This window comes from Salvia hispanica, chromosome 4 (assembly GCF_029641045.1).
Source record: "Salvia hispanica isolate PSC_SH4W2 chromosome 4, Shi_PSC_v1, whole genome shotgun sequence".
Classification (NCBI taxonomy): domain Eukaryota; kingdom Viridiplantae; phylum Streptophyta; class Magnoliopsida; order Lamiales; family Lamiaceae; genus Salvia; species Salvia hispanica.
Window position 1 is genome coordinate 45,325,610 of NC_142695.1, and position 14,922 is coordinate 45,340,531.

The 14,922-nt window shown below is 34.1% G+C and overlaps 2 protein-coding genes and 1 pseudogene across 2 annotated transcripts; all 3 read left to right on the plus strand.

Moving 5' to 3' along the window:
* Nucleotides 1–2,042: 2,042 nt before the first annotated feature.
* On the plus strand, nt 2,043–5,539 carry LOC125192466 (myosin heavy chain-like protein). The gene is made up of 9 exons (XM_048090045.2): nt 2,043–2,332; nt 2,421–2,596; nt 2,708–2,821; nt 3,322–3,390; nt 3,491–3,544; nt 3,732–3,875; nt 4,667–4,747; nt 4,860–4,955; nt 5,029–5,539. The coding sequence occupies exons 1-8, from the start codon at nt 2,161–2,163 to the stop codon at nt 4,923–4,925; spliced, it is 876 nt and encodes a 291-aa protein (XP_047946002.1). The 5' UTR covers nt 2,043–2,160; the 3' UTR covers nt 4,926–4,955; nt 5,029–5,539.
* Nucleotides 5,540–6,157: 618 nt separating this feature from the next.
* On the plus strand, nt 6,158–6,755 carry LOC148929274 (uncharacterized). Its single transcript, XM_089069574.1, has one exon. It carries the CDS (start codon nt 6,175–6,177, stop codon nt 6,607–6,609), a length of 435 nt encoding a protein of 144 aa, XP_088925700.1. The 5' UTR covers nt 6,158–6,174; the 3' UTR covers nt 6,610–6,755.
* A 4,063-nt stretch (nt 6,756–10,818) lies between these two features.
* On the plus strand, nt 10,819–13,532 carry LOC125192911 (pre-mRNA-splicing factor ATP-dependent RNA helicase DEAH1 pseudogene; annotated as a pseudogene).
* Nucleotides 13,533–14,922: the final 1,390 nt, after the last annotated feature.

Sequence of the window (14,922 nt, forward strand, 5' to 3'; positions counted from 1 at the left end):
AGTAGGGGAGAGAAGAGAGAAAAAAGTAGGTGGAGAATAAAATAAGATAGATGCTTTTTGCTAAAAAAGGAAACGAGTCTAATATGTTGGAACATCCCAAAAAGGAAAGTTGGTCTAATACTTTGGGACGGAGGGAGTAGTAATTATTATTCCACAATCCACATTATACCTCAGAAATTCATTAGACATCGATTGCAGCTGAATGGCATTGAGCTTGTACTGTCAAATAATGCAAGTTCAAGCTTCTCTCAAATGCTTATTATGGGTTCAATTTTGAATAATACTCAATTAAATGTGATAAAGTTAAATATAAAATTCATTTGAGGGTTCACAAAGTGGATGATAAAACAATAATAGTGGTCGGTGGGAATTAGATTATCATATTGAAACTGAAAAAATACTACAAAGAGGCAGAGACAGCAGTGTGAAATGAGCTCAAGTGCTGTGTTAGATCATTGCAATGGCATGGGGAGTGTTCATAAGAGAGGAGAAAACTAAAAGCAAATGTAGTAATAATAATATTAATAGGAGTAGTTTGTCCAAAGTTTCCTCACCATCAACACAGTTACAGCATGCTGTTTCATTTAGATTGTGATTTTGACCAAATGATAACTAATTAAATCCCAAATCTTTTAGTTTCATTTTATTTATTTATTTTGGTTGCAATTTGTTTTTGTTAGAAAGCATGATTATAGTATTAACTCTATGTCAAGTGTGATTTTCATGTCCAATGTAATTTGCGAGCTAAATATGTTTGATTACATCTCTTATTAATTCGAACGGTATTACTATTAATGGGTAATCAGTAAATTTTAGTTTTATCATACTTATATCAGACAGCCATAATGTTCCGTGTTCGTTATTCACAAACCATTAATCTTCCAGCTTACAAGTGCCCATAATTCATTTTCTTTTCTTTTTTCGTGTGTTTGTATTTTACTATTACTTACTCCGTCTGTATATGCGGCTCTATTCTTAGTCCCTTCGTCTGCCATTAGGTATCCAATTTCTTAGTGACATGAGTTTTAAAAAAGTAGATCGAAAAAAAGTTAATGAAATATGAATGGAATAAGGTAGTTGAATTATGACTCCTATTTATTGATAGACTAAAATGGAAAAATGAATTCCAATTTATGATCGATAGTATCTAAAAGGAGTGAAATTTTTGTTAACTTGTTTCTATCTGTCCAGCAAAATTTGCAGCCAACAATTTTGTTCGAATGAGCGGTGGATAAAGAGGCATTTCTTAGGATAAACCATCGATTTGGTTTAAATTCTAAATAATAATTTTTGTTGTCATAATATTTAATACTCCCTTCATCTCCTAAAAATTAACAAAGTTGTATATATCAAAGTTTTAATATACAATTAATAAAATAAGATAGAAAAAGAAAAAAATGTAGTTGAAGTAATTAGTGGATTGCGAAGTTTACGTTATTACTAGTAGTTTAAAGCTTTCCTTATTTAGACTTTGTTTAATTTTATGGGATGACCTAAAATGAAAAAAAAAATAGTCTATTTTTTGGATGGAGGGAGGAAAAAATAATATTTAGAGGATGTGATCTAGACCATCCCCATTTGATATATTACATGTAGCTTAATTACGGAGTATATTATTTAGTCAAAAACTGATTAACATGATTACACTACTTTTGGATATTTAATTTTATTGTTTATTTATTTTGGTAAGGGAAAAATTATGCACTGTTATTGTTGAGTTTGGTGTCATATATATCAGGATTTACGTTTTGACGCAAAAATAATGATCAGAACTTAAGCTAGCTTTGACGCAAGTTCCGAATATTTCAAACTTCCTGAATTATGGGAGAAAGAAAAAATTCCTATATCAAAGTGCAAAAGCTAAATCACTGAGAAATATTCAATTCTTATTTATGTATTCCAGACGACTCATGTAGTACCAATTCTATTAGGAAAACTTAGAATTGGGGAAAATAATTTTTAACCTCTATTTTTGAAGTTTATGGGAAAATGGTCAAAATAATTTGAACCCCTATTGCCGCATTTAGGGGAAAATAGAAAAGAAAAAGAAAATGAAAAAGGTATGGATATGGGAGAAAATTATTTCTTCAATTCGGCAAAACATACTGAACAAAATCTGACGAGCGGAGCTACAGTTGGAGTTGCTCAACTCAGTCTGCGATGGCAAGATCGTTATTACTGCTTCTTGCCTCTTTCTTTCTCTCTCTAACTGCATCCAACGCCGTCGATTCTCCGGCCGCTACTGTATCACTGCCGTCTTGTTCCGATCACGGGAGCAAAAAGTCTATTGCGTGCCATGTGGAAGAGGCGAAGCTAAAATTCGCGCTATTAGGTATTCTCTATTCCAATAGTTGAGCGATTTATCATGCTTCATTTGAAATTAAGGTTTGTCACTGAGCTGCTGTAGTTCTGAATTGCAGAATCCATACTCGAGGAAAAAATTGGAGATCTAAACGCCAGAACTCAGTATCTCGGTGATTGCCAGAGGAGAATCGAGGAGTTCTCATCAGAGATTGATCGTCTAAAAACCGAGCTGTCCAATTTAAAGGAAGATCAGTCGCGTAATGATGTGAAGCTCAGTGCTCTTGAGGAAGAGGTATTGTTTAATCTAGTAGTGATATGTTATGCATCCTAGTTGTTAGAACTTAGAATAGTTTGCTAGATTTATGGTTTTGGAGATGGAATCAAATGAATGTGTTGTATGTAGGTCAGACTTCTCTGGGCAGCCTCTCGTCAGAAAAACTTTGAAATCTACGATTTGGAGCAAAAAGCATTGGATGCTGAAAGAAGGTTAGAAGCAGTTGCTTCACAAGTTGAAGAGGTTGGTCCATTATGGTTTATTAGAATCTTGTTTATTGCAGCAAGGTGAATTATTTGCAGATGAAATCCTCTATTTCTGAGTGACATTTCTGCCATTTTCCAATTTTATTTCAGCAAGGTGAATTATAAGAATCCAAAAAAATGAGTGCTAAAATGTCTAATAAACCTTCAAGAATGTTTAGAATGCATATGATGGCAATCCTACAGTTGGCAAATGAGACAAGTGCATCTAATTTGCATTCTTAGTATTGTTATAACTTGGTTTCCCTGAATGAACACATCTTTTTACAGAAAATTGGCTCTCGTTGAACACTCGTACTTATAAAAATTGTTAAAACTTGTGCCTTCAACTATGGAAGCAGATGAGATTGTATGTGCTATTCCAGTTCAGCATAGGTGTCAAATGCTATTATAGATAGGAGGCAAATTTTTCGATATAGGGATCTGGTCAGTAGATCATAAGCATTGTTTACCTCTCCTTATTCGTGATTCTGTGTGCAGACATCTCAAATTGTAACAGAACAATGGATTCAAATTCAGAAATTTGAGCAGGCTCTTTACATGGTGGAGGTATTTGTGAATTTCGTCCCTGTTCTCGCAAGGTGTGTGTACAGTTACATAATGAAAAACAACTTTATGGATCGATTGCACATTCATATTTGTCCTACAGGTGCAGACATCAAAAATTAGAAAGGAACTCTGGAAAAGATGCCCAGTTGTTAAGGTACTATTTGTTTCCTTAATAATTTAATCTATAAGATCTACTTCTTCCCAATTCCACAGAACTGTTAGTCAAGTTCTATTGACAAAAGTTTTACTGTTTAGCTTGTAGAGTCTCAATCTTTTCCATTCCCCGCTTTTTCCTCTTTGTCTGAATATGCAAGTTGAGAATGATGCTCTTTGTTCTGTAGTTCTTTATAAATCTTTACAGTGATTTTTGCAAATCACTGATGGGGATCTTGGATCCTTATGTCCCGCGAGATGGATCTATATTTTCTAGTTTGAAATCTAAAGCCTTTCAGACATTTGCAGCTGCGAAGCATTACCATTATCAGGTATTGACTTTATTCCTTGCTGCTCAATTGCATTTGCAAGCTTCATACTAACATGATATATTGTTAAATTGTAGGTAATTTTCTGCTGTTTAGTTGCATAGTATGTGTGAGCGATTGGAGGATATTCTCCACAAAAATTTTCCTTTTGTTCTGATCTAGGACCTAGGTGTCCTTACACTTATTCAGCTCCTGAGTCCTGACTTGAAATGTGGTAGCTTATAACTATTTCAACTAATTCAAACTGATGTAAATCACCTTGACCTAACCCATTGGCATAACTTATTTTATAATAGATCCGGAGCCAGGTCAAAACTCCGCTTATAACTATTGGTTATGACTTATGAAGGAGTTCACTGGCCCCCTTACTTTCTATGCCAGTTCTGCCTTGGTTTCGGACATTGTTGATTTGTGGGCTTTTCTGTTAAAGTTAATAAGAATTTCAGTAATTAACTGTGAGTTAATTGAATAGGCTAACTGCTTCACAAAAGATAAAACAATAGTTTATTGTAGCTTGATTCAAAAAAGTACCTACACGTCCCACTAATTTATTAGCTCTTGATGCATCTTTGCAGATATTTACTTTCTTCAAGAAGTATATTTAAAATTCAGCGAATTTTTGCTCATACTATTTTGCCACATAATATTTGCCTAATTGAAATCCAATAGTGAATATAATTGAGCTTGACTATCAACAGAAGATTGTGAATATGAAAAACCTTGTTGCATTGCCCTTTGGCTTATTTGTTACTCCTAGTTGTTACTATTATAAACTAACACGTATTGAATTATAGTTGCAAGGATTTGTAAGACATGCAATCGAGAGCCATGAACTAACTGCATCTCTTGCTCACGAGGAGGTTGTATTTTTTGTGGTACGATATTTTCCTTAATTATGTTATTGAACTTTCTCCCATCTAAGCTTTGCTGCTTGCCACAAAAATGTTTCTACCATTTATCCCAAAGCTAACTCAATCTGCCAATTAGGCATCATCTCTCGTTGTTTTCCCTGTAATGATGGCTTGCATGTTACTACTATCACAATTTAGCTAGCTGGAAACAGAGATGGCCTTGCGGATAGAGGTAATATGTTAATCCATATGAAATTCTCTAGTCACGTTTTTGTCCAGTAAAATGATCAGCTGGCAACTGCCAGGAAGTCGATAGGGACATATCTTCGGGAAAATGCTGTGGAATTAGGGACTATCTTGGTTTTGGAATTAGGGACTACCTTGGTCATTTCCTGTGAAGATCTTAAGGATATTTCCAATATTAAAGCTTTCATTAGCGTTTCGTTCGTGCATTGCTTCAACTGTCAAAAGTTGAGTTTTCATGGCTGGACCGACTGGAAGGTTCGTGCATTGCTTCAACTGTCAGAAGTTGAGTTTTCATGGCTGGGCCGACTGGAAGGTTCTGCAGTTTCAGAATACTAACATCTTTCAGTAGGACTGCTTCTTATATAGTCACATTTCTTTGAGGTGGGAAAAAATGCTTTGGTGTTTGATGCTGGTCATAGAGAACCGTTTTAGACAATAGCTTTTAAGTACGTATTGTTAATTCAACCAGTTAAAACATTGGGGTTTATGCTTTCCCACGTTATTTTTTAAGTATTGTGTTTTTTCCATTCCCACACTCATAAGATAAAGTAATTTGAGTATTTGTACTGATATAGTGGTTTACTTTATGATAAAAAAAAAATCAATGTTCACAGAATCATGACTAAATTGATAGAAAAGGGAACGCTCCTGAACTTTTTATTTTTTTTAATCTTGTATTTGAAATAATGCGATGTTTACTTTGATAGCTTATTGTGTACAAGGTCTTTTGCTGGAACGACTTAATCTAGAGATGTTAAAAGCATATTCATGATCTACTCTAGCTATAAAAATAACACACACTTACAAAATGTGCACATGATCAGAATTAATTGTTTCTGATTGAATATGACCATCGACACCCTTAGTAATGAGCATATGGCAAGTACAGTCGATGAAATTTAATATTGATGGAAGTGAGGTAAGAAAAAGTTTAGAGCTATATTTATGACCCAACAATGTTATAACAATGTAAAGAGTTAGTTGTATGCAACAAATATATGTAGTGGCACATGCATTGTATTTCCTCATACTATTGTATTTTCATGCCCCACACCACTAAACCCACGCATGGTTAACCCAATCCATCTACTTCAGTAAATACATACTAGTAAATATTGTAATAAGGATTAGGCATAGAAATCGCCCCCTATAAATGAAGCAAGCGTTACAATCAAAACACTAAACTATCAATTCTCTCTCTTAAGATGGCCTCCACCAATCAATTTTATCTTTTCCTACTCCTTATCACACTCTCATCCTCACTCCTCACTCATGCAAGAGATAGCCAATTTTTCAACAAAGCCTCCGCCCAACAAGCTGATTTCCTCTCCGAAAACGAAAACAACTACGGCCTCTACGCCCGCGACTCCTCCCAATCCCTTCCTTCCACCACCATCCCCTCCACCGAGCGCCTCCCCAGGAACTACAATCCGGTGGCTTACGTCACCTTTCCGGAATCCACGGGCAGCTTCAACTCCAATCCTAATAACAACTATTACAGTGGCGGGATGAGTGATACAAAAAATAAATTTTATAACAAGAATTTCTTTGGAAATAGTGAGAATGCGTATGAATTCAATGGTGAAGGATATCAGACTCAAGATGAGTTTGAAGATGATGAAGTCAATAATTTGCCTTGACTAGGAGTACTTATTTATTAGTATGCTAGATAATTTGTGTCTAATTTTACGGTAATAGTATTAATTATTATATGTATGTCTTTCATTTGATGTTTTGTGATGTTTAATGTTGAGAATAAAGAATGGAATATGAGACTTTGATGATTGATCTGTCTTAGTCTGTTATAACTTATAAATGCGGTATAATTCTATGCCACTTTATTAATTACGTTAGATATTATAGGAGTTAGAATGAAATTGTGAAACATTAATATCTATTCACCTATATACCAACATAATTCAGAAGCTAATAATATCTATTCACCTACATACCAACATAATTCAGAAGCACACACCATGCGTGTCCTAATATATGTCTCAACTTGAAATGGAGACGCATTGAACACATTAGTATGATTTTTATTTTGGGAATGTATTGATGATTAATTATAGGTCGCAAGCTACTACAGTTAGTAACTTGATTTTGAAACTTGAAAGCACAATTAGATGTAAATATCAAAACATAAATATTTACGAAATTAGTTTATAAAATCCTTATATAAAAGAAATGATAATATGAATCCATCTAAATATACGGCCGGGTACTGCAACACTAAAAAACGGCTTTAGCGAGCAATGATCCGCTCAATTCCGGTTTAAATTTGACGAGCATCGATGGTCGCAGTTGGGCTTTCGTATTTTATATTTTAAATATTTGATTAAACAAGCACAAATCCCTGACACTAATATTTATGACCCCTATAACCAAATCACATGATGATGCTGCCGCCGCCGCCGCCATGGGCGAAAAATAAGTTAGGCTTATTTCTTTTTGACACAAAGATTAAGAAATTATATTTAACGAGTTAATTAATAATAAAATAAAATAGGAGAGATGAAAGTAGAAAAGATAAGAGAGGATAAAGTAGGCGATGTGTGATGAAGTGAGATTGATTAAGTGTTTTATGTTTTGTCAAAAAAGAAAATGAGACGTCCTAAAAGAAATACTCCCTCCATCTCCGATTAAGAGTCACACTTTCCATTTCGGTCCGTCCTCAATTAAGAGTCACACTTCATTTTTACCATAAATAGTAAGTAGGTCCCACATTCCACTAACTCAATTCACTCACATTTTATTATAAAACCAATATAAAAAAATAGATCTCACATTCCACTAACTTTTTCAACCAACTTTTCTTTACATTTCTTAAAATCCGTGTCCGGTCTTAATCGGGGACAGAGAGAGTTAGACTCAATTTAATTGAGAATTTGAGACGGATGAAGTATTAATATACTCCCCCCGTTCCTTCATAGTTGCGTCATTTTTCCATTTCGGGAAGTTCCCTCATAGTTGAGTCATTTCCATATATAGTAATTTTTTCATCTCTCTTACTTTACTCTCTCTTACTTTATTCTCTCTACTTTATTCACTTTTTACTTTATTCTCTCTACCTTTTTTCTCTTTCTTACTTTTTTATCTATTTATTTAACACACTCAACATTCATTTCTTAAACTCCGTGTTGAAAAGTTTCGCCTCAACTATGAGGAAACGGAGGGAGTATGACACTATGCAATTGAAACAACTATTTTATTCTCCTTATACTAAAAAAACAAAGTACGTCTTTCAATACAATCAATCATTTAGCATATTTAATACTTCCTCCGTCCCAAATTAAGAGTCACTTTTTGCCATAAAAGCCCGTCCCAGTTTAAGAGTCATTTTTAGAATTTTTCATATTTTGTCATACAATTTTACCTCATTCTTTATCAAAATTACATAAAAATGTCATTATCTACATTAAAATAAATCAAAACAAAAATCAAAAGTCAAAAGGGACCCACCTTCAACCAACTCTACCAACTCACTTCATTTATTACACACTTCATCATCTCACTTCATTTATTGGGGCTGGATCCCCTGCTGTGGTAAAAACACAGTAGGGGCTACTGTGGTAGTAATACGTCGACGTTTTGTGCCAAATTTTACAAACTTTAACTCTTTCCAAAGAAGCTTCAGTACATACCGCACTAACTCCATATTTTCAGTATTTAAAATTTGATTCATCTTACACTTGCCACGGTAGTATACATGTAGGTAGTAGGCATAATTTTTTTTTATCAATGAAATCAGAGTATTTAAAAATTTATTGATTAGTGATTTTACTTATATTATAATAATAATAATAATAATAATAATAATAATAATAATAATAATAATAATAATAATAATAATAATAATAATAATAATAATAATAATAATAATAATAATAATAACTTGTTGAAATTCATGTGTAGTAATTAAAATTTTATCTATAATCTGTTTTGGACTAAAAATTTATCAAATTTGAAAATACATTTATATTTAAAATTTAGTGATAATAGTTATTAAATTATAGTTATTCGTTGAATTTGGCCAATTTCATAACTTTAAAACTCTAATACTAAAATATTTCAGTTTTTTCATTTATCTCATGATAAAAGTTGAAATTATAATGGAAAAATAAAAAAATATATTATGGCAACAAAATCACAACAATTTTTTATATATCAACATTATCAATCAATCATACTTGATTTTTTTTTCATATTAGCTTCCATTTTATGCATTTTGAGACGGTTAAAAAAATTAAAAATTATGATTTAGATTTAAATTTTGAATTTTATGAGAGCATCAAGAAGTCAATCTTAAATTACTCCCTCCGTCCTAGAAAGTTTGTCACATTTTTTCATTTCCGTCTGTCCAATAAAATTTATCACATTTCACTTTTTACGTTTTTTTTTTGTAGTAGACCTCATATTTCACCTACTCATTCATATTCACATTTTAATATCAACCTAATATATTAAAGCAGGACTCGCTTTCCACTAATTTTTTCAACTCATTTTTCATTACATATCTCAAAACTCATGTCCGATCAAAATATGACAAAATTTATGGGACGGAGGGAGTACCAGAGTATGAGCTATCAGTTACTACTATAATTTAAAGAATAATACTAAGGGAGTTTCAATTATTTTTTAATTTAACTTTTAGTGTAATATTATAAATGAGATTTATAAATTTAAATACATAATCACTTTTTAAAATTTGATAATTTTTTTTGTTAAAATAAATTATAACTAGAACTGGTAGCTACTAATTGCAACCAATAAGCTTTAATTATTATTTCAAATAAAATTTAAATGAGCATCCAATTTAATACTATAAGATAAGATTCTGAAATTTTAATTAGTAAGTAATTCATATAATATTTTAATCAGTAGCTTATGAATCATTATTTAAATAAAATTGTTGTTCAACTTAAATTACCGAAATACAATGAATTAGTTAGTGCGTGCGGCAATGCACTGAATATATTTAGTTAGTGACTTATTAGTGCAGTATGTACTAAAGCTACTTTGGAAAAAGTTAAAGTTTTGTAAAATTTGGCACAAAACGTCGACGTATTACTACACAGCAGCCTCTGCTGTGTTTTTACCACAGCAAGGGAAGGGATCCAGCTTCTCATTTATTATGCACTTCAATTCTTTCTTAAAATTCAAGCCATAACAATAAGTGATTCCAAATGTGGGACGGAGAGAATATCTCTTATTTAAAACTAGAAACTATTTCTATTTTAGTTGATCTCTTAAAACTAAAACTTTCTATTATAGATTTTTTTTTCCTAATAATATTTAATAAGATGAGACTCATTCTCCACTAATAATATTTCCATTACTTTTTACTCCCTCCATCCCAAGAATATGCACTTTGAATTTGACATGAGTTTTAATGTAAAGCATGAGAGAGTTAGAGAAAAAAAATAATTAAAATATTGTTAGTGGATAATGAGTTTCACCTCATTTGAGTAAAAAAAAACTTTCTGAAATTAGAAAATGCATATTTTTATACGACGAACTAAAAATGAAAGAGTGTATATTCTTTTGAAACGGAGAAAGTATTTTATATCTCTCTTACTTACCAGTTACCAATGGCACATTAAAATTCATATTATTCCAAAAAATTTTAGTTTGAAAAAGTTATGTAACGTTAGCTTGATCCCCAAGGTCATCATTGACTTGTCAAATTTGCATGTGCGCAAAAACAAAAATAATGAAAAAAACATTTAAAAAATGCGCGGGAACGAAACTTGTCAAAACATGTCGTACAGGAAAATACAAATTCATCTTGGGTTCCAAGAAAGTGAGGAACCCCATTCCTATACATATTATGATTATCACAATATCACCTTCAAATTTTAACATTTCAAAAATCATATTCTGTCAAAGATGCTCGAGGGGAGAAGAATTTCGTATGAAGAGGACGGCGACTGCCCGCCTCCATCGCCGCCTAAAGCAGGGGAAACTCCAAGGACGTTGATGATGGGAATAAGCGAAGGACATTCTAAATCAGAACAACAACCGCAGCCGGATGAGAAGCAACAAATCCACGTTGAGAAACTGAGGAAGCGGTCGAGGCAGGAGTATTTGAAGACGAGAGAGAAGAAGAAACTGGAACAACTCATAAATGATGTACAAGACCAGGAATACTTATTCCAAGGCGTCGATCTCACTAGTGACCAGAGGTTGAAGAGACAGATCTGCGATCTCGATCTCGTTGGAAAGAAAATCGATTGCTCCAAAGAATATAGGATTCCTGAATCTTATGATGGAAATCGCCGAAAGGGATTCGATGCAGCATTGCAGCGTTACACCGATTCAGATTCAGATCCAGCTTGGGAGGAGCACCAATTCGGAAAAGCAATTATGAAACATCAGAAGAAGAATTTCGATTACGAGCTTGTGTTTGAACATCAGATCGACTCTGTTAAGACGGAATTGATCGACAGCGGTGATGGAATTGAGGAAGAATCGCCATTGCCAGAGCTGGAAAGCGAGAGGAAGAGTTTGCCTATCTACGCCTACAAGGAACAGTTGATGAAGGCGGTGCACGATCACCAGGTGCTTGTGATCGTAGGTGAGACCGGCTCCGGGAAGACGACGCAGATACCTCAATTTCTCGACGAGGCGGGATACACGCGGCGAGGAATGATCGGATGCACGCAGCCGCGGCGCGTGGCGGCCATGAGCGTTGCCGCTCGAGTTGCTCGAGAGAAGGGGGTGAAACTAGGGCACGAAGTCGGCTACTCGATTCGATTCGAAGACCGGACATCGAAGAAGACGGTTCTGAAATACATGACGGATGGGAGGTTACTCCACGAATTCCGTCAACAGCTTCGCAAAGAGCCGATTCTCGCGAGCTACAGTGTGATAATGGTGGATGAGGCACATGAACGAACAGTCAATACAGACATTCTCTTCAGTTTGCTCAAGGATGTTGCTCGAGCTCGTCCCGATTTCAAATTGCTCATCTCCAGCGCAACTCTCGATGCAATCAAGTTCAGTGATTACTTCGATTCCGCCCCAATTTTCACCATTCCCGGAAGGAAATTTCCGGTTGAAATACTTTACACTAGGGCACCGGAGCCAGATTACTTGGCTGCTGCTGTTGCTACTGCTCTTCAAATTCATGCCACGGAGGAGGCCGGAGACGGAGACATCCTTGTTTTCTTGACAGGGCAGGAGGAGATTGAGGCGGCAGAGGTAATTGTTAGTGAAAACATTAAAAAGGTAGGAGCAAAAATGGCTGAACTCATAATTTGCCCAATTTATGCAAACTTGCCTCCAGAGGTGCAGGCTAGAGTGTTTGCTCCTACTCCAAAGGGGGCAAGGAAACTTGTTCTTGCAACTAACATAGCTGAAACATCTTTGACTATAGATGGGATCAAATATGTTGTGGATTGTGGCTTTGCCAAGATGAAGTCATACAGTCCTCGGGTGGGAATGGAGTCGTTGGTGGTGGAGCCTATCACGAGAGCATCAGCGAATCAACGGGCTGGGAGATCTGGTAGAACGGGTCCAGGTAAATGCTTCCGGTTGTATACTGCTTATACTTTTGCTAATGAATTGGATGAAAACATCGTGCCTGAAATACAGAGGACTAATTTGGGGAACGTGGTGCTGACTCTCAAGAGCCACGGTGTTGATGATCTGCTGCATTTCGACTTCATGGACCCTCCACCGGCTGAAGCTTTGGTTAAGGCGTTGGAGCTTCTTTATGCTCTTGGCGCTCTGAACATGAGAGGTGAGTTGACAAGAGTTGGAGAGGTTATGTCCGAATTCCCTCTTGATCCAATGTTATCTAAGATGATTGTTGCTTCTGAGAAATATGGTTGTTGTGATGAGATCATATCGATTTCTTGCATGCTTTCTGTTGGGAATTCGATCTTTTGCAGGCCTAAGGGGAAGGAAATTCTAGCAGACAACGCGCGTAGGAGTTTCCACATGGGAGACGTGGGAGATCACATTGCATTTCTCAATGTGTACAATTTTTGGAAGGAAAACAATTTCTCATCTCAATGGTGCTATGAAAATTATGTGCAGGGGAGGAGCATGAGGCGGGCTAGGGATATACGTGATCAGCTGGAGAGGCTAGTGGCACGGGCTGGCATCCCGCTGCTGTCAAATGTGAATGATTTGGATGCGATCAAGAAGGCCATAGCATCGGGGTTCTTCCCCCACTCTGCTAGGTTGCAGAAGCACGGGGACGGGTATGTGACTGTGAAACATAAGCAGAATGCGTGTATCCACCCGAGTTCTGGTCTAGCAGAGGTGTGTCCGCGATGGGTGATGTACCATGAATTGGTGTTGACGACGAAGGAGTTCATGAGGCAGGTGACTGAACTCAAACCAGAATGGCTGCTTGAGGTCGCTCCTCATTATTACAAAGTGGAAGAGGTCGGGATCTAAATATCACTATTCAACTGCATAATATTGTCATCAAATAGTTTTTATTATTTTTGAAATTTGTCATGAACCCCATCTTTCATATATTGTGATAGTTGTTTGTTGAACTTGTTATTTTTCTTTTCAAATATAGTGGCCCTTATACTTGTATTTACAATTTACATGTGAAAATTGATTCTGTATTATTTGATGTTTTACAAGTGTTTTGAGAATACGATTAGTGAAAAAGCTTCCGATGTCTAAAAAACAACGTTGATTTACTAACATTATGGTGTATCCATATAGATTTATCGGTTATATGTCGAGAAGCAGAGAGCTCATTGCAAGAACAGGGCAAGACTTAACAAGCAAGGTAAGATTTAGGTGCATATATGAATCAATACTCAAAAATAATGAACTAGACTCTTTTCGCCTAATAAATTGTTATTTTCACTACTTGCAGATTGTTTGGCCCTTAAAAGGACAACTATGCTTTCTGTTATATGATTAGATCTGCCCATTACAGTTATCCATATTTAATTTCTTGTGCTGTACTACTAATTTAATTTTGTTACTATATTTAAATACTCGTTATTAAAGAAAAAGTGAACTATAAATGGTATCTGATATTTATTTTATATCGTTTTTGGTACCCATGATAAAAATAACCATGGGTGTTAAATATGTGATTTTTTTTTACAAAGGATATTTTTGGAAATTTCAATTAGGAGTACCAAATATGTGATTTATTTTTCCTTTCTTTTTTAAAAATATTTATCTTTCTTTCTTTTTTCTTTTTCTCCTTAGTTTATGTTTCTTCTTCCTTATTTTTCTTCTCTTCTTTTTCTTCTTTTCTTTTTAGTGTTTTATACATACATCTAATTGCATTAATAATATAAATCAAGAACAAAATGCCTAATTAAATTAATTATTTTAAGTAATTAAATCAATTGTATTTTTTTATTAAATTTTTTATACTCATTTTAAGGTTGAAATACCTAACTAAAAATATTCAACTCTTTATATCATTATGAATACAATTCACAATGTTAAATTTTTATTAAGGCTAAGTTAATAAGTTACTAATTTAATGTAAAATAACAATAATAATAATATAATATTAGTATAATAATTAAATATAATTATATCTATAATTATAATTAAGTATATTTGAATGATATAAAAAATAAATTAATTATTAATCAAACATCAAAATAATAATATTAATATTGATTAAAAATAATAGTATAAAGAGAGGAGAATGAGAGAAGATATTATAATATCACTGTTGGTACTAATTTTATTTATGCCCAAAATATTCTTTATGACATGAATGAGAGAATGCATTTGTTTAGAGGGTATTTTGGGAAAATAATTACATTAGGTACCAAAAATGTGATTTATAGGTACCAAAAACGATATAAAATAAAGATCAGATACCATTTACGTGCAAAAATGAAAGATAAGGTACCATTTATGTAGTTCGCTCTTGAATAAAAACAAATTCCATCCTCGTTTGCTTTGAGTCGTTGATATGCTACTATATAATTGTATGAGTATTCATGATA